At 38.6% G+C, this 20552-nt stretch overlaps 1 protein-coding gene across 1 annotated transcript in view; it reads right to left on the bottom strand.

Moving 5' to 3' along the window:
- RBKS (ribokinase) overlaps window positions 1–20552 on the bottom strand; it is a 72191-nt gene that overhangs the window by 16357 nt on the left and 35282 nt on the right. Inside the window, exons 6-7 of the mRNA XM_066546532.1 lie at window positions 15241–15332; window positions 5476–5664 (exon numbers count right to left, since the gene is read on the bottom strand). Of these exons, the coding sequence (XP_066402629.1) occupies window positions 5476–5664; window positions 15241–15332 (281 nt within the window). The remainder of the gene's footprint in view (window positions 1–5475; window positions 5665–15240; window positions 15333–20552) is intronic.

Here is a 20552-nt window from a genome sequence, read left to right as displayed (position 1 = left end):
CTTTTCTTTTGCAGAACTGACATGAAAAAATAATGGTAACATTTTTGATCATGACAAATAGTATGTATCATATCTCTGAGAATATTGCACAGAAAAGGACTATATAAAATAAATCATATGCTCATATCAAATTTCAGGCAGAGTAGATTAAATGTTGAATTTTATCCTTTCCCCTAAATGACTTTCATGTTTACAAGCATGGCACTTGAACCTGTGAGCTTCTCTTAGCAGGTTGTGCAATCACTGTATCCAAAAAGCACAAGCAGACAGGGAAAATGCTGGTAATATAAGAAATTACATGGTAAATGTAATGGTTGTGCTTAGAAATACTGCAAAGTTAAACAGTCTACGTTCTCCATTATATTTAAAAGAGGGACTCTTGATTTGCTGTGATTACTGTGATTATTTGATTTGTTGTGCTTAGAAATACTGCAAAGTTAAACATTCTACGTTCTCCATTATATTTAAAAGAGGGACTCTTGATTTGCTGTGATTACTAGGGGCACTGTTGTGAAAAGTGATTGTAAATTTCCTTTTAAATATTGTGTGCTCAATTGCATCTATTTGCCTTTCAAGAAAATACATCTATGCCTAAGCCAGAGATGGAGATGCCTGATCTCCTGGCCGTGAGTGTGCTAATGCAGGACTTCTTGCACACAACAGTGGTATGTGTAAACCTAGAGGTCAGCTGATGAAGAGATAGTAAATAGAGCAGCTATATTATGCATTTAGAAGACCAGATGAGTCAAAAATTAGAAAGTCACCCTAACTGGTGCCAGTGTATGTTTGTCATCTTGATCCAAGTTGGGTTCTGGTGCAAACTGGAGGTTCTAGAAACTAACTCTAGATGACCTCCTCCCCAAAGTGATCTTCCTGCTGTAACCTAGAAATGGGGGGCCAGAAGAGGGGCAGCCCCGGCTTACTCAGAGACCCCCCCATTTTCCACTAATGCTGCTGCACAGGAGAGATTCTGCCAGTGCCAGCTCTCCAATTCGAGTCATGGAGACAGGACACACCACCTCCGGCTGCAAGGAGCAACCACAGAGCCACAGAGCAAATCCCAGAACCAGAGGGGACATTCCAGCCTGCCTTTGCCACTAACCACCAGACTGCCCCACCTCCAGAGGAGGCCTGGCATGGCTCTGAAGCCCAGATCCTGAGTAACCTGGAGCTCCAGACAGCCTGAATGCCCCTCTGAAGTCCACCTGCACATACTGAGCCTCAGGCAGGCCTCTGGCAGTACCTCAAGAACTTGACTTGGTTCCCAGCTGTCACTTGAAGTGCTCAGCTCCATACTATCCCATAGTGTTTTTTTCAAAATGGAAGGGAACTAATCTCACTGCTGGCCATATTCCAGCTTTGAGTAATTACATTCTTCTGACAAATTTTCCTTGGCAGTTTCAATAGAATATAATTAGTAAATGTAAATAGATGTAAATAGTGCTGTAAATTACACTTTGTGTGATTGTCAGAAGCAGGGGGGAGAGCAAGGGTGAAGGGGCAAAAAGAGCAGAGCTACATTCTCCAGTATGGATGATGATGTGGCCCTCTATCTCAACAGACCACGTATGTCTCTGCCAAGATGGCTTGTTCAGGGCTACTGCAGCAGCAGATGTCAAAATCCAGGATCATGGTGTGGTTCATCACACGGATCATCCCCTTCACCTCAAGTACAGTTCTGTCATGATGGAGTTTGGTCATGTCCCACAGCTGTTTGTGAGCAGCTGCTGTGCTCCACCTCAGCTGTGCTCCTGCTTCAGCAGGAGGCAAACTGCTTCACACACTCACAACTGCAAAATGTGTGTGTATGATATTATTGTTTTCTGTGGAATGCTTATCAGATTTGTGAATGATTTGTGAAACCTTCTGCTACCAACAGAAGAAGTGTCATATAAATGGAATTATATAATTATCCTTCACAGCTATTTTAATGTAGCTTCATGTACTAGTTTCACCTAGAGTGGAAATAGCTTCTTCCAAAAATAAACTAAATGCATATATTCAACTTAATATAGTCAAGTAAATTTAAAAGCAACTATTTAAAGTAATGAAAATAGAATATAATGTATAGCTATATTAGTACTTTATTATGTGTCAAATGTCTCATGTACGTCAACTGTTTCAAATATAAATTGACTTAGCTGATGGGCTTAATCAGATCTTTCTGTCACAGAGAGAATTTGAGGATGATTTTTCAATAATTCACTTATTTTTCTGTTTATCCAAAATTTTCATATAGAAAGTAGATAGCAGGAACTAGTAAATTGAAGGGAAAGTTAATTTTCTTAGCAAAAGCTTATTTAGCTATAACAGGAGAAACAGATGTTTCAGCTTTACAATGCCATGTCTTGCAAAACTTCCCTCTGAACGACTATTCGTGCTCTACATGTTTTGGACTGTGTATGGAGAGCTCTGCTAACAGTCATGAGAAGCATTGCATACATTACTAAAGCCCACACTAAGATAATTAGCGCTAAAAAAAAAGAATCAACAAGCCTTTTTTCCCTCTTTATAGTATTGATTTAGTGTGGGTGAAAAATGCCAGATTTTCAATCTTGAAGATTCATGTTCCACCACAGAGTGGGAGATGGAGCCAGCTTTTCCCAGTGTTCTGCCAATAAGCACTCAGATTAACCACCTCAAGGGCAGGGATGAAGAGCCAGGCTCTACAGCCTATCAACCCTTAGTGTCTCTGATGAATCTGTGAACATGGAGAATGGGGAGCACACAAACTGGAAGAAGGAACTCAAATTCTTAATCATGTGGCTGTACCTACCCAAGTATTTTGTTGCTCAAAAATCCCTAAAACTGCTGTGCAGAACAGAAATTACCAGAGGTCAGTAGTGAAGTTGCAGGGCTGCAGAGAGGACTCTGAGCAGCGGTAGCAGCCTTGGAAAATTTCTACAGTGAAAGGGGACTTTGAAACTAATTTTGCATCTTGCATGTGTATCTCCTAAATGGCAAACTCTGTTTTTTAATAAGGACTCTGTAGCCTTTTGCAAATTCTGTGATAGGGTACACGTGTCATTTAACTCTTTGTCTGGCAGTCACTTCACCTTCTGCAGATCTAAACAGTATCAATACAGATACAGGCACAAAACCCAATGTGATTGTGCCCAGTCCCTCGAGATGCTGAAGTCAGAGCAATTTAAAGTAGCAACTTTTTTTTAGTATCAAATGGCAGCCTAAGAGCATACACATGAACTCTGAATACCCTGTGGGTAGGTGGCTACTTGGTAAGCCACCTTACAAGTTTGATCCTTCCCCTGGGGAAGGATCTACTGTGGACACGTCTTGAAGAAAGTAACATGTCCTTCTGGAATATTTAATGCTTATTTTATTAACAGAGCAATCCAGGTTAGTTAAAGATTACATTATTTTGCTTAGTGTTTGTGAGGGTTGCTTTAAAACCACTTGCTTTCAGGCAAAGTGATAATCAGGCTAAGCACTGTAAGACTTTCATAATGGAAGGCCAACACATATTTTTTCATTCAGGCTGCAAGAATAAACCAAGCACAGCTGTTTTACTGAAAACAACCCACTGGTATTTAAGTAGATTAACAAAATTAACTGTGAAAATCCTCTGTTATGTGCAAGCCAATAACCTGTTGGCCACAAGGAGGCAGGGCAATGATTTAGTAAATTAAAAGGAACTGTTTTTATTTAAAATAAAATTATTATTTTTTTTAAAAGAGGCACATTACATTCGTTCAGACATGAAACTCTGAACTGCTAGGCAAGATAAAAAGCATTTCTCATCCACAGTGCGTGGTTTCAGTATTGCTGTTTTATTCCAAGAGCAGCGATTCTTTATCTTTAAAATATCAAACAATAGCTGATCTGGAAGCAATTTTCTTCTTTTGAAGAAGCAGATCACACATATTTCTTCAACATCACTTCTGTGTGATAGAGAAGAAGCTCTAACAGTAAGCTTTGATAGCAGCAGTGGATTTACCAACCCAGAGCAAGAAGCTATACTGCCAGGTTCACAAGGTGTTGCTCCCAAGCTAATAAACCCTGCTTCTGGACAGCTTTGGGAGCTCTGCCTTTCACTTCCTTGGCACTTCTAACTCTGGACTAAAAGCAAGCAGAGGCAGTTTGGCATCTGCAGTGCCCTACCAAGAACCTTATGCATGAACCAAGAACCTTAGTGATGTCTCCTTCCACCAGCTAGAAATTTAAGACATTCCAAAACCAGTACAAACCCAAGGTCAAACTTCTAAATTACAAAGAGGCAAAATAGGAAAATAAAACCAAAGTATCTCTATTTCAGAGCTATGCAGAAAAAGATTATATTGACCAATGAAACAATGTTTTCCAGTATCAGAATATCAGAATAACAGTATCAGAATATCACAGTCCAAACCTATAAGTGATCTTCTGATTGAGATGAAGTGACTTTACTCTTAGCTCTGCTACTGCATGCTACTGACCTAGGTAATCTCAGTTCCCTCTGCCTCTGTTTCTTCATCCTTTAAGCAGTTGCCTTTCCTATTTGTGAATCAGTATGAGGTCCATGGATAAAAAACATGCTACAAGAACTAGTTGTTATTAATGCAATTCAGATATGGAACATACCAGATGGTAAAATCTCCAGGATTTTAATGAACTATTGTAACAGAACATATGTAATATGACGTTATTATAACAGGCATTTAAATGTATAGTCAGTACATACAACGTGACCTGCTCTGCTCTCAGTAACTCCACTGGAATTATTTTGGATTTATGTCAGATAATACTAGGAACACAAAGTAGCCCCATATGTGCAATGTGGTAAGGTTTTCATAGCAATGATATCTTAACTATTGCCTGTCCTGTTTTTCTCTTTTGCTGGGGGGTATTGTATTTTGTGGTTTCAACAGAGCATGTTTTCTGCACTTAGTTCTGCACAGGAAGCAAAGAAGTATCCTAATGTCAAAGATTAAAATGCACCTGACCAAGTATCCCTTACCTAGCATCATAAAACAGTCATCATGAAACAGCAAGAACTTGTGGGTTTTTCCACTATATTCTATAAAAAACATGCCTTTAATCACCTTATGATAGATTTGGTAAGTAATTCATGCTTTGTCAGAAGAATTAAACATTCAGTTTCAGACTGTGAGTAGTATCTCCATTCTCTCACAGTGCTTGAGTTCTAGACAAGATGAACTAAATGAAAGGGCAAAGGTGAAAAACAAGACTGCAGCTCAATCCAGTGGCATCACAAACTACAGTCAGAGACAGGTACTTCAGTAAAGGAGGAACACGAGGACACCTTTAGTATAATAGTTCTAGCTCATCTACAATACAGACTATGAAACTCAGGTGAATTGATATTTAATATATGAGACACTGTAAGCAGGATACCAATTTCACATCATAAATTAGCCTTTGTCCTAGTGCCCAAAGATTTGGCTGATTACTCACTGCTTTCCCCTAGTGCTCAAGCAGTCTTTTCCAAAGCAAGACAGTTAAACCACAAAAACGTACCGTAGTGTCCACAGCCCTGACCTTCCCAGCAGGAACGTGCTTTGGAATGCCTTCGTCTCCTGATATCATCATGCAGCCTTCTGCTCCAAGAGTAACAATTACGAGCTTACACCCTCTTCCTAACAGCATGCGTCCCACCTTTCCAGCATCTTCAAGGTTGCCAACTGGGATGCCCGTTAAAATTTCTGCCTGGAAAACAACCCACGCAAATGAAAATCATAATCTGACAGCATTCATTTTTGGACAACTGTTGCATTTGAAAACAGTATTTAGTATCTTTTAAAAATGTGTATTGTAGGATGATCATGAAACCACTTCCTACGCTGATCTTCAGCTGTGTCTTGCTCCTTGCTTGAAATCAGTGTGTACTTCAGGCACAGCAGACTAACAGAGAGCAGCCTAGGCAGAGAGACACAGGAGGTGTGGGTTCTGTTCCAGCTTCTACAGCTTACCTGCTATACAACCCTTAGTAAAATCACATTTCTCCCACATGCCTCTGTTTATTCATCCGTGAAATAGACACAGTGACACAGTCTTGGCAAAAGCATTTTGTGGTTTAATGTGAAAAAATGCTGCAAATCAACTCGGTCACTATTCCTGAGGGAAATTTATCACTAAGTGAGGAACTTTTAAAATACTTTTTAAAATTCTCAATGTTCAGCTAGCTAAAGATTTTCACAAGGGAAATCTCTTTCAGGAAAAAAAGTTGCTCAACTTCGACCACTCTGTTCAGTTTAAGATATATTTTTGGATGAGAATACCTAAAATTTATCTGAAGCCACCTTTGGACAAAGGCTCATTAAAAAATTATTATATATTTGTGTTACAGCCATGTCCATATGTCTCTGTCAACTGTGCTGGCTCTGTACAAATGCAGTTAAACTCTTCTTCTAACTGATGGTGAGCTTAAGTAAACTTCTCCCAGCTGGGTCTTAAAATTAATCTCTTCTAGTTCCACACAATTAAGAGCAAAACTTCACCAAAATCTGCAATGAAGACTTCAGAATCAAACAACATTTTCACCACTTCACATATTGTCTTGATGGCATTGTATTGCCATGTGTAATGTGCTTCTTCTCTTCTTTTTGGAAAGGAAAAGAATAAGAATGAAACAGGAAGGAAAGGAAGAGAAATTGTCTTTTCTCTGAAACAGCCTACCAGGCAGTTCTCCTGCATAATACTGTATGCCTTCAACTGTAAGTAAGCGGACACATTACATTTTGCTGTCTTCACTAAATTTTGTCCTGCTTGCCCATGAAAAGGGAAGCCTTACTGTAGTTTGCATTACAAGGCTGCTGCTGCATCTTGAAGAATGCAGCCTGAAGCATTTTCAGATACCTGCTTCATAGCCGAGCATAACTTCGACACTCCTAGGGCTTATTTTCAGTGGAAAACTTTCTTTGGAACCTATTCAGCAGCCACTCTCCTGACCTTTGCTGCATGGGCAGCTCAGCTTCTTGGGAAACAGCTGCTGAAACATTTCAAACTACCTTCCTCGGCATGACTGGAGCTCGAATTCGGCGCTCGCGGTTCTCGATGTAACAAACTGCAGCGGCCGAACGCGAGTTCGGGGGAGCGCAGGCCGTGCCCCAGGCAGCCGGGACAGGAACTGCAGCCGCCAGCCCCGAGCGCGCCGCCCCAGCCGTGAGTCACTGCTGCTGCTCGCCGCTGTCATTTCCTGAGCTGCGGCCCGTCCCCGCCGAGAGCAGCCCCCCCTGGGCTCCGCAGGCCCGCACCGTGCCAACACACTCCCTAGCGTTCATAGTATCGCTCGCAGAGCGCTTAATCGCTTCAATTTTAAGCACACATGACTAAGCGCTGCAGTCCCTATTAGACAAATGCCCAAATTATTTCAAGTGCTGTTGATCTGGTCACTACGAGGCAGAGCCTGGTGTGGCAGGACTCGGTTGTTAAACTTGTGCGTGGTCAACGCGTACACGCAACTTAAAATTACTTTTTTTAACCACACTGATCCCAGACAAGAATATAGTAAGATCTAAATTATAAGAAGGCAACTAAATCTGTCCAATTTTCTCTTTGGCATGCCACCATGCTGCTCAAACTTCTCTTGCAGTATAAACTATTCAAGCATATTAAACATATTTCAGTCTTTAAAAGATTATAAAAGTATTTTCCAGTAAGAAATTTTTTTTTCAAAAAGTATCTTACAAAACCTTTTGACTATATCTTCTTACTAGGTTTCCAGGAAATCAATTCACTAATAATGGTTTTGGAGTAACTACAGATAGATGACATATAATATTAAAATATATATGTACACTCTATTCAAGTGTCTAAAGACTCCGAGTCTCTTTGTGAATTTTAATATCTCTGGAGCAGGAATTATGTATTCCTGTATTCAGAACAGCTGGTGCCCTGTGCTACAATAATAATAATAATAATTTAACACAAATCCTTGAATGAAGCAGGCAGACTGAATTTTCAGAGTACTTTATGAGGGGCAATGATTCCAAACATTCTACCTCTGTGGTAAAATCTCCAGAAGGGAAGTGGATTTGGTTTTTGTAGAGTAACAGTAAATCTAATATTGGTTTATTTACCTAATATTTATACTTCTATAAGCTCATGAGCAAGGTAAATGAAGCATTTTAATATAATAATTCTTCCTAATGAAATGCACAACCTGTATGCTTAGCATTATGACAGTAGTCATTTTTGTGCTTCCCATGTCCCAAATCAACAGGATTTTTTGTTTGAGTGGTGATAGAATTGTTTTGGGACAGATATTTGTAGAAATCTTTCTTTTCATCTTTACACTGCTTATACCAATAAACAAAATTATTTTGAACAGACAGAGTCTGTATAAAAGTAGATCTTTGGCTGCTTCAAACCATTATCATCTAACTCATCTACAGCAGGATGGTACAACTAAAAAACACTGGAACAAACTGGAAGAACCATAAAAGCAGCAGAAGCCAGACAGATTCTGTGCCAATGATTAGAAATTGCAGTAAATGTCAACTGATGTTAAATACTGTGGTGAGTTTTTAAGTTCCTCCCTTCAGTAGAATCTTATTTAAAAAACAAACTGTGGTACAATTGAGGGAAATAACTAATGGTTATGTAAAGAAAAAATTAAATAACAATACTAAAAGCCCAATGTGGACGTTTGCCATCATACTGTACAAAAGAGCAGCAAATGAAGAATTTTATTTTTCTGCAGCTAGTCCCATAAAACTAGTCAGTTAAATGGACTTATTAAAGCAAGATGGCATTCCACACAACCGCTGTCAGAATAAACCTATGATGGATATTATATAATTAATCTACATGCTATTTTCAAAATGTTGTTTGCAAGACTGGCAGAAAAATTTAACTAAAGCTTTTAATTTCATAGATAGAAAGGTTCTTGGCCATAGTCTTTACCAATCTTAGTTAAGTCTCTGTCTCTCTTTAGATTGTGGAGTCTAGTCACGGTAAACTGACACAGACCAGAAGGGCTACATAAAGAAAATGGCCCTGCTTTTTCCTTGCCACTCCTGTCCAAATGGCCCACTCTCATGTGCCAGAACAGCCATTTGTGTGGCCTGGAAACACACTGAGATTGCAAGGCAGATCTGTGTTAAAACTAACACCACCCCGAGTCCCACATTACCCGCAAAAGTCAACCCAAAACAATTAACTTCTTTCAACAGCAACAGTAATTTACACTGGCTACAACTGAGAATGTTCCCAGCATAGGAGCATTTGCCAGTTGCTCTAGCTGTGGTGCATTTGGGGTAGCCACTTCCAGGGAGATGTTCTGGATCCTCTCCTTGGCATTTGCACAACCAAACCTGCAGCATCCTATCTCGTTTTGGGAAGTCTGGCACAAGTAAGACACTGAGCTACCACAGCACACTGCAGTGAAAGGCCATCCAGACAGTCAGAGGGCCAGAGACCAGGACATACAAGAGGAGGCTGGGAGAAGCAGGCTGGTTCAACCTTAAGAACTCCTGGCTAAGGGGAAAATCTAATTGCTGTCTAGGGCAATTTAGTAGGTGGGTATAGTGAAGATGAAGCCAGAGTCTTCTTGAAGGTGCACAGGGATAGGGCTAGAGACAACAAGCACAAACTAGAACATGGGAAATTCCAATATTAGGACAAGCTTTTTCACCACAAGGGTGATGAAGCAGAGGAACACGTGCCCAGAGGTCATGCAGGCTCCAGCCTTGGGAGATTCAGAACTTGACTGGACAAAGCCCTAAGCAATCCATCCTAAACTGGACAGGCTTCACCAGGGTGCTGGACTAGTTGAACATCCAGAGGTCTGTTCCTAACTTCCACAATCCTCTGATCCGCAGCAAATACAAACTGGCAAAATAAAAAGAAGTATTAATTCCTTGGGGAGCAGTCTATCATTTGGACTGGGTTTTGTGCACCTAGCACAATAACAACTTAGCAAATGTTCCCAGGTACTACTGGAAGAGAAATAATAAATAATAACAGGGAAACTGTCTCAGTTTTAAGGCTAATGCATCTAAAACTACATATGATAATTTAAAATACTTTTCATTTCAAGTATTATAACACAGTAAGTCAGTTGGCTACAAACTTGGCCTGTACCTTAGAAGATTTCTTTTGAGAATGACAAAACAAGAACTCAATCTCATTAATTCTAACACATGTGAACAGTCCCCAAGAAGTAGTACAACAGATTTAGTGTATAAGAAAATTCCAAGGTCAGGCCACAAGCCAAGCTAGTTCCAGTTGTTTCAAATTAAAAAATTTTTACATACAGGCAGGCTGAAATACTTATCGTGCTAGAATAATTAAAAACTGATTGAAATGAATTGGCCTGAGGCTATAATTTCCCTCCCAAAAGTAACATCTTTCATTTCAGACTAAATATGGGAAAATTCATACTTTCCAGCAACTGATAAAAAGAGGTTTAGAACAAAGATGGAAATAAAATATACTGTGAATTGCTGGCAACTTCTATGTAATGGCAGAATAGTAGCTTTCCATTACTTAAATCACAAGAGGCAAATTCAAGAGATGTTCTGAAACATTTTATTTCTAAAGGAATTTCTAAAGGACCTGTTTTTGTTTTGACTCCTAGAGAGATCAATTATATTTTCTTAAGGAAGATTATTCTTACTATTAATTTCTGTATATTAACAGGCAGTATCTTAAATACTTATCCCAGTACTTAAATCTCAGTACTTAAATCCTTATCCCAGACTACAGATAAAGTTTTATAAACTTCATATTCTCTGAATCTTGCAAAAGGCAATAATGTCTCTTAATTCTGGACATACTAACAAATATTTATTCAAAAATTATCTATCCTCTGTTAATAGACAGTAACACTTAAAAGGAAAAAATAGGAATGTATCTGTTTTTCAGTGTTATTTTTATGTATCTTACAGCTTTAACAAAATCAGCAATTAACTTGTACTGCTTTCTACTATTGAAGCTCCAATGCTAGCATTTAATTAAATCTTTGCAAGGCCTTCTTTAGATTAGAAGTCTGATACCCATTTTACATTAGGGAGAAAGTAGTTCCCAATTTTGCATTAAAAACAGCTTGTCAAACTTAATCATTTGCTGTAACCATTCAGGAGTTTTTCTTCTCCTGAAGGGCTCCTCAGTAGTCTTTGAACAGAGAAGCAGCTGTTCTTCAAAACGTTTAGGATCAAATTGAAATTGCTGATGTGCAATATATTTTGGTTCCTAACCTGCAGGGCTATGTAACTGCATGCACACGCTAAGAAAGAAAAACAACACATGAACTCTATTGACATTGTGGTTATGCCTAGAGCCATCTGCAGCAAGGAATCACACAAATACGTGGGAAAAAAATGGTAAGTATTCCTTGTCTGGTATAGGGTTGTCTCTTTTTCAACATTTATAGATGACTGAAAAGAACAACCATTAGTTTTCACCAGGATGACACTGGATATATTTATTTTTCATTAGAAGAATTAAGGGAATGGAGAACTAGCACATTCCTGCACAAACCTCAGGGATTAGGCTGTGCTGCATCTGGGAATTAACAAACTAGTCTCAACAAGTTTGATCTTTCTGGGAAAAGATAAAACTGAACTACAGGCTAAGCAGTAAAAGAACTGATAACCTTGCAAGATTCGTTCTGACATTTTTCTTCATGAACCACATAAAAAGAAAGTAATGTCAGACATAAAAACCCCTGTTATTGCAACAAGCAAGAGTGAAAAGAACAGCTTGTGAAGAGCCTTCTAGACAAACTAATGGTAGATAATTCACTGATAGTGTAATTTTGTTTGCTTCTCTCTAGCATGTAAATCCATAAGAACAAGCTGTGCTGTTATACCAGATACTGCATGTGATTTCATTAAATCCTAAAGCATTTAATAAAGAATGGAATATAAAGTGCTGATGTTGTATTTGATATTTGCATGTTTGAGAGCCAGCATCCCATGGCTGACACTAGAGCTGACATCTTTAAATTTCTGTTCTGTGATAAAGGCATTGCAAATCAAGACCCTGACCTTTAGAGCTGTAAGTAACAGAAACTTCTGACTCAGTAATAATTCAGCTAAACACAAGGACCATCCCTCTTTTTTCATCTTTGATAATACAAACACTTCACACAGTCTATGAGATGTCTTAAACTATATGGCTGGTGTTCTGTTTGACAGCCAACAAAATTTTCCATTACAAACATACTGTTCACATATTATCTGCAAACCACGGGATTTTATAATTTAAAAGTTTTTCTTGGTGAACAAGGAAGAGAGGGATATTATGATGAAATTGTGATAAATACTTGCAAATATAAATTACTAAGAAAGGCAAATGAAGCAATAAAAAATCTGTGTAAATTTAATCTTGTCTTAGAGCATGCATCTGTGTTTAAAAGAATGTTTTGGAAGCAGTTGAACTGGGCAGCTCTAAAAAATTCACCTTCAAACCCAAGGTGGTTTATTAACTATTTAAAAAACTTAGTAAAGATGGAGCAGAAATACACTTTTTTTTTCCTTGAAGTAGCTAAAAATACCAGATAACAACAACAACAAAAAATATTCCAGAAAGAGTAAAGCTGGAACATAAATAGGATTTTGGCTATAAGGAAGACATTTGAGACATAGAAATACCAAGTGGGAGAGGCAATGGAGCTGAAATAGAACACCTCAGGAAGGCAGTTGTAAGCAGGACATTCAATAAATTCGGTCGTAGAGAATAATAATTTTTTTTAAATTCAAGAGAATGACCATAGTGTCTTAGAGAAAAGGTCCATATTATCCAAATGCTATTTTCTAACTGCAATTGCCAGTAAATACTAAGGGATTTTTTTAAAAAATAGGATAAAAAGATCTTTTCCCAGTATATATTCAGGATCACCAAAGTCTTAGGTACTCTCTGATTTAAAATCATGATGGAAATGCATATGTAGTCAGTTGAATGTATAAAGTTTAAAAATTAGATTTATCTTTAAGATTTGTAGAATTAACTTGTTGATTTTAAGTGCCACACAGAGATGTGACTGCTAACCTTTATTTGGGTATGTAAACATTTGTCTCTATATCAAACTTCTCAAGTGTACTCATTATAGAGATCTGAAATTAAAGAAAGTCATGAAAGATAACAGAAAACAGATGGTATACGAACATACAACAATTACTAAAAAACTACTTTCAAACTTGTGACATAAGAAAAACAAATGCTTGATTTTTCCTTTTTTTCTCAGCAACAAGAAAGGAACAATGGCAATAGTTCATCCCTAAAAATCAATTCATTACAAATCAGACACACAGAGAGAATGAAATCAAACAAAATTGAATATTACATTTGTGTTAACATAATCGATTTCATTGCAAAGTTTCAAAAGGCTGTTTCTAAAAACAAAGGTATTTATGAGCCACTGTTGTTCTCAGAATGTGCTGTACACTTGGATTTATGCTCCCATGATATGGCTGGCAGGAACTCCCATATGTCTAGCATTTCCATAAATTCAGAAGAGATGAGCCTCCTCAACAGCAGAGAGCATATTTCTGTGCCTGACCTTGCATCCAGTGATCCTAGCTATCTTCACATGGCAATTACTTGTTAAAAGAAAACAGCAGAAAAGAATGCAAATTGTACCCCCAGTTCTGCAGGAAAAGGTAGATGAGTGAGCAGGGATCTATTATAATTATACACCTGTATTTCTTGTTCTCTAAATAGAAGTAATTTTCTTTTCTCCATGTGGTAGTAATAATAATACCCCTGGATCCAGCAAGCTACACTTCTAAAGAATGCCTCTTTCAAGACTGTCCCCTAGCAATAAAAAACAACAAAAGGAAAACTCTAACATGCGTGATGCAAAGAGAGAAAAGTCAGGAACGGGCAAGAAAAACAAACTTTTGTTTCTAACATATGGGGGAGAAGTTTTTGCAGGGGAAAAAATATTAGCAATTGGCATTATGAAAAAAGCAAACGACGAATGATATTTACTAAATAGTGGGAGAGTATGGGAGGTCTCAGCCCAAAATGTGAGCCATTGCACCATTTAGCCAATCCAGAGGCATAGTTCAAGCATAAGAGCTTTCTGATGGCATTAAGAAAACATGATACTGGTGTTCTGCAACTCCCCTGAATAAGAATAAATACTTTGCCTTTCTCTTCATCACATAGAATTGAATTCAGATATCTGTTGTACAGTATGTGAGCCACAACTTGTATCACTGCCAGTTATCCTGGAAACTCTGGCTTCCAGAGACCTGAAGAGCCATAGCATCTCCCACCTTGCTATTTTACTAATTCTTGAATTCTCTGGAGTGTGTGAACTTGGCAGACCCATAATGAAACATCCCAGAATAAAATTTAGATGTCTTTTTGGGTTACTTAGGCTGACCCTTAAATGCTAGAAGACTCATGGACTGAGAACTTCGGATATAGGTTGTGATGGGGTTTAACAGAAATTTCAAAAGAGGGTAACTGAATCTTCAAAAATTTACACTGACAGACATTGTCATCAGACAAAAAACACTACAAGTAAGCAGGGCCATGCTCTCTCTTAGCTCTTCCCCTTCCTCCCCACCCAGAGGGATCATGTTCATTGCAGAATTCATGTCTCTTAGAAATAACTTTAATTCTGATCAAGGCATGGCTCCTATCCAATAGGTTACTTCTCCCACATTCCTGCTTATATAAAGAGAGGGTGAGGGGAAGGAACACAGCATGCCTAATGCTAATAAGTAGCAAATTTAAACAAAGGTCTTATGGAATGAGGTTAATTTGTCTCTTGTGACAAAACCAATTTCCTTTGGGAGAAATAACACTTGAATTAGAAAAGAGAGGAATAGGAGGGGGAGGAAAAATGAAAAAAGCAAAATATACAGTTGAAGGCCAGAGAAGATTCACTGAAAACAGATCTGACAGGAAGAGGCATATGAAGCTACTATTTACCATCAAGTGCAGCAAGCGTGCATCACCTCCTGGCAACAGTCAGAACATTATGGCTAATGCATTCCTGCTAATCATACCAAGGGACCACAGACCAAGGACAAGGAACTATTTTAATATTTACCACTCAGTGATAACATTTAACAAGTGTCCTTTTATGGATGGGTTTTGCTGATCTACTTGTAAGGAAGGCTGGACCCAACTTTCCTGCTGCAAACAGCTAATTTAATTTCAAGTGCAAGATAAAGTTATATTAGAATACTCCTCTTTGCTGGTTAGATCAGGTAAGAGGAGTATGGTTCAATTTTCCTGCTCCCTATCCTGTATTTCTGAGAAGACTATCCTGAAATTTTCCTGCTTAAAGACTCCTTCTTTAACATGACATATGATCATTACCTCAGTTTCATTGCAGCAGAAGATATCAGAATAGGTATAAAACTGTGGATCTAGGTCAGCAAGGGCTGGAGCTGGATTAAACAAAGTCTTTACTGGAAAAAAAAAAAAAGAAAAAGAAAATCTAAATCTGGAGTGTTTTTGATTCATAAACCGTCACTTGAAAACCATTGTGTTTCAATCACAGACCCCAATATTTATCATTAACACAAAAATTACTCTCAGTTTCTGCATCCTTCTCTTATACAAATGCTAAAAGTCTTGTTTATTATATTAAAGTTCCATTCTAATTCATGTGCAGGCACGTGTCGTGTTGGGAACATGACAGAAAAGTTACAGAAAAAAACCCCAAGAAATTATAAAATTTAAAACAAAAGAGAAAATTATTAAATGCTTAGACATTAATGCAATTTGTTTAAGGGAAGATGCTTCTTCCATGATATTAATAAGTTTTACAAGAACTGATTTAGTTCTAGAATTTTTCAGTGTCGTTATCTGAGTTCTGTACATGAAGAATCACGAGTTCTGGAGTAATGAGGGGCATGTCCAGACAAGGAGTTAAATATGCTTCTGAATGTGTTACCTAACTTGTTCAAAATGCCACATTATAAAACTGTAGTGTAGACAAGGCACTGCATATTTTTAGTATGCTATCTGGCAGAGCTAGACCTAAACTTAACATGTGGTAGAATATGTTAGTTACCCTAACTTTAAACTGTAGTAGCCTAAGGCCCCAAGTAGCAGCAGCAAAGGTTTGTCATGAGGACAGTGTAAGTGACTTACTCATTATTACATAGCAGGTCTTGGTTTTTCACTTTGCCAATTCCATGATTAATACTTGAGTCTTAACCACAAGGCCATCATTTTTAAATAAAGCACACTCTTAGTTCAGAAATATAGTTCAGAAATATTCCTTATAGTCAGTTATCAAATCTTCCAATCTGGATGCCTAAATATTCAGTGCTAAACACATATTTAGACTGTAAGCTATAGCATGTAATAGTCAGACACCCTGAACATCTCTGAATCCCAGTTAAGGCCCCAGCAGACAAAGATGCACAGAGACTTCTGAAATCTGAGTACCAAGAAGTTAAGGTGATTGACACTTAGAACATTTTAGCCTTTGACTGCACAACTTTATCATGCCTCTCTACCTGCCTCATTAAAAACAGTATTAAAGTGACAAAGACTTTTACTCAGAAGTCAGAAAATCCTAGGATTAGGAATTCCAATGAAATCTTAATGTGGCTCCCCTAAATTATTACAATACAGTATGTATTATAATAAACTCTTTAATTATATGATCACATACCACTGAAAAACAGCATGTGATCACATAATTAAAGACTGCAACATAATACATATGCAGAAAGGAGACAAATTAAGGTTTCACAGGCAACCTTAACTCTTGCATTTCCTATTTTCTTAACTGCAACACTAATGAAGTTTTCTTAAACATAAAACTTTAAGGTATACTTCCCTAGGTAAAACAAAAAACCAGCACATACTGGAAAACAAACTGTCATGTGGTATCATACTGACATGTGCATGGGTCAGGAGCAGCACTGGAAGTGTTCCAACTTGGGTTTTAAGTAATACAGACTGGTCATGAGCATAATGTAATGCACTACTATTAGTTTTCCCCCATATTTACTATCTGCTGAGCATGGGGGGAGATAGAGGAACCCTAAGATCCTCTTTCAGGTTGTGAAGAAGAGCATGGCTTTTGAATAGGATAATCTGTTTGGTCGTCCTGAAGAACTTATTTTCAGCTGAAATTCTTTCACAGAATCACAGAATCAGAGAATGGCCTGGGTTGGATGACCATTGCCCCTTGTCCTGTTAATGCAGGCTTTGTAAAAAGTTTGCCTCCATCTTTCTTGTAGGCTCCCTTCAGCTACTGGAAAGCTGAAATTAAGTCACCACTAAGACTTTTCCAGGCTGAACAAACAGTCTTTCCTCACAGGAGAGGTGCTCCAGCCCTCTGAGGATCTTGGTGGCCTCCTCTGGACTCTCTCCAGCAGGTCCATGTCTCTCCTGTGCTGGGCCCCCAGAGCTGCATGCAGGGTTCCAGGTGGGTCTCAGCAGAGCAGAGGGGCAGAATCCCCTCCCTGGCCCTGCTGCCCACACTGCTCTGGCTGCAGCCCAGGACAGGTTTGGCTTTCTGGGCTGTGAGTGCACATTTCCAGCTCATGTCCAGCCTCTCACCCAGCGGCACCCCCAGGTCCTTCTCCCTGGGGCTGCTCTTGATCCATTCATCCCCCAGCCTGTGTTGATACCAGGGCTGCTCCATCCAGGTGCAGCAACTTGTACTTGGCTTTGTGTTTATGAGATTCCTATAGGACTACTCCTCGAGCTTGTCACTTCTCTCCCTTTGCCAAGATCCATTCTCCTCAATGGGTTTTAATTCTTTATGCCTCCTTGCATAGGAACTATGCAATTATAACCTTTTTTACTCAACTTTCACCACATCTGCTCTCTTTATGGCCCAAAATTCCTGTTCCCACTTCAGTGCCCACAGCCTCCTCCCTGACTCTACCTCCCTTTTCCAATCTCTATTCAACAAATCCTAATCTCTGTTCCAATTTCGTTCCTCTTTCACCTTCTCCTTTCTTTCTTCCTCTGCCACCCCCAAAAATCAAGTAAATCTCTCCTATATTTCCTTTGCCTGAAATCAACTCTCCATCACCAGCATTCCCATCTAGCTTTGTCTCTTCTGTATTGAAATTTAGGAAGCTGCTGCTCTGTGCTTCCTGGGCCTACAAAAGATCCTTAACAGTATAAAAGAAGTTGCCTAAAACCAGATTCAGGAATTACACTGGAACTCATGCTGCCCAAAAGGACAAATGCCTGTATGGACAGATGCTCAGGGGAAGCTAGCTGTGAAGCTCTTAACAATTTTGTGATGTCTGTGTGAAAGGTACTTATTTTCCAAAGGCTGAAAATACAGTTAAAATCAGGCAGGTTTCCATACCGTTGTGGAGGCTTATCTTTAAAAGAATGCTGCCTTGCTATCAAGTCTAAAGTAAATTTTAAGGTAGCTGGTATTCATAATTCAAAAGCTAGGGTAGGGTGGGAGGCATTTTCCATTGCCTGGTTTCTGCAACCACAGTACTTTGGCAGAAATCACAAAGAGTTTAACCACAGACAAACAGCTGTTATGAAAAATTGTAGCCCAAGATTAAAAGCTTGAAGCATCCGAAAAATAGATGTTTCTTGCAAGTGACATGGAACCTTTAACTGAGGGTGCTTCCAGATAATTTTTCACTACAGTATTAATATGCTGGGCATTATCAGCCATCTTTTATGGAGTCTGTCATTAGAGAAGTCCAAAACCAGACTTTTGAAGGCAGCAGCAGCTTCTCACCATTGACCACTAAAAACCTTTATTTGTCCAGTCAGATTTCCACTACAATTTATACCCACTTCATATAGTTATTCACAACCCTTCCTTCCTTCCTTCCTTCCTTCCTTCCTTCCTTCCTTCCTTCCTTCCTTCCTTCCTTCCTTCCTTCCTTCCTTCCTTCCTTCCTTCCTTCCTTCCTTCCTTCCTTCCTTCCTTCCTTCCACAATGAGAGGATGTAATTACATGTACATGAAATGATGAGATGTCCCTCTCCAGCTTACAGATCATGATGACCTTCACTGAAGAGAAGCAAAGAGTTCTTGCCTGTGTCTCCATATTCTTTCTCTCTTTTGTTTATTTCTTTCAGTAAGAATGAAGAAAAACAAGCAAAAAACCCTCATCGAAACAGAGGTTTGAGGCATCTGGGTATGCATCTGTTTCACACAAAAATAGTCAAGTGAACATTCTAACATGAAGTGCTACATAATACATGAGGGTATTGCAAGCTAAAAGAAGAGAAATTGCATTAACAATTTACTGTTGGCTACAGATAGGTTTTTACAGTGCTACAAACTCAGCTGTTTACTTAGATTTGATGGCACATGACATTTGAACATGTGTAGCCTATTGTTTTAAAGCAGAAGCAACCAAACTTCCCTGACAGAAGAGCTGCACAATGATAACACACTGACAGCACAGAACTACAGCACACTGACAGCACAGAACTACAGCTGGCCCACAGTTAACTACTATCTTTTCTTGATATATTGTGCTGTCTACAGTTGCTAAGTGATTGCATGTCTGTTCTGTGTATAAGGTTTGAATTTTTCTCAATTGCTTTTAAAAATCTTGTCTTTTCTTCTGTCACAGGCTGGCATCTTGCCATAGGAGGGTGACAAAAGTGTGAAGCATCTTGCCAAAAGTGTTCATAGAGTTAGAAATGGACAAGATAAGTCATGGATATTGATTAATAATTCAACTAGAGTCCATTAACCATTAGATTAAAATGCTGTTAGGCATTTTCATAAAAGGTAATGACAAAAATATAGTGCAACAGGTGCACAACAGGTCATGATGCAGAAGGTGAACTGAAGAGCCTACAATTCCAGTATGCCAGTTGCAGTCTGATCCCAGTTGCATCCCTGATTTGCTGCATGACTGACTATGCTATGAGCTGTTTTCTCCCAGCCTGATCTTCTGGATAGAAGGGAAAAACATTTTTTAAATCTCATATAGATGCCTCTCTTGCATAATTATTTACTTAGTGTTCAAATACTGTGGTAATTGTGCTTGAGTAACTGAAAGCATTACAGGCACTTAAACAACAAAACCATTATGTTGGTAATGAAACCCCATCCTGTTCAAGCAAAATATCAGCTTTCATCTACATATATGCTACACTGCAGGAACAATGACCTACATTTAAAAGTATAGTACAGTAACAATTTTCTAATAATTTCACAGACCATGACTGTGTCTATGCAATGGCATCATGCCCAGTCACACAAGAGCTTTGGTTAGGATACAAAAGTTGTTGTTTTTTTTTTTTTATTTTAAGGATGTCAGCTACTATACAAAAAACCACAGCCATACCTACTGCTGTGCTGGGAGAACGAGGGCATAAGTCTGGTTTTGAAGTAATTTCAATTCCTGTGTGGGGAACTTTACTGACTTGCATTCATTATGCCTGTTCTGCTCTGGAATCATAGCAGAATCAGGCCCACAGTGCCTGGCCTACCAACATTATACTGTATTTATTCACAGCATGAAAACAGGAGGAAAGGCAGCACCCGACATATACAGGGAGATTATAAGAAGGTTAACACTGTAAAATTTTTAAGCAAATTCAATTCTCATTAGCATAGCATGAATTTGTTGGCTATTGTTTCACTTCTAAATAAAACTAATATGACAGAAACCAGAATAGACAACAGGATCTTTATTTAGAAAGCATGATAAAGAGGATTTT

Source organism: Molothrus aeneus, chromosome 3 (assembly GCF_037042795.1).
Source record: "Molothrus aeneus isolate 106 chromosome 3, BPBGC_Maene_1.0, whole genome shotgun sequence".
NCBI classification, from domain to species: domain Eukaryota; kingdom Metazoa; phylum Chordata; class Aves; order Passeriformes; family Icteridae; genus Molothrus; species Molothrus aeneus.
The sequence above is the reverse complement of the archived record's forward strand: the minus strand, read 5'-3'. Positions and strand labels throughout refer to the sequence as shown.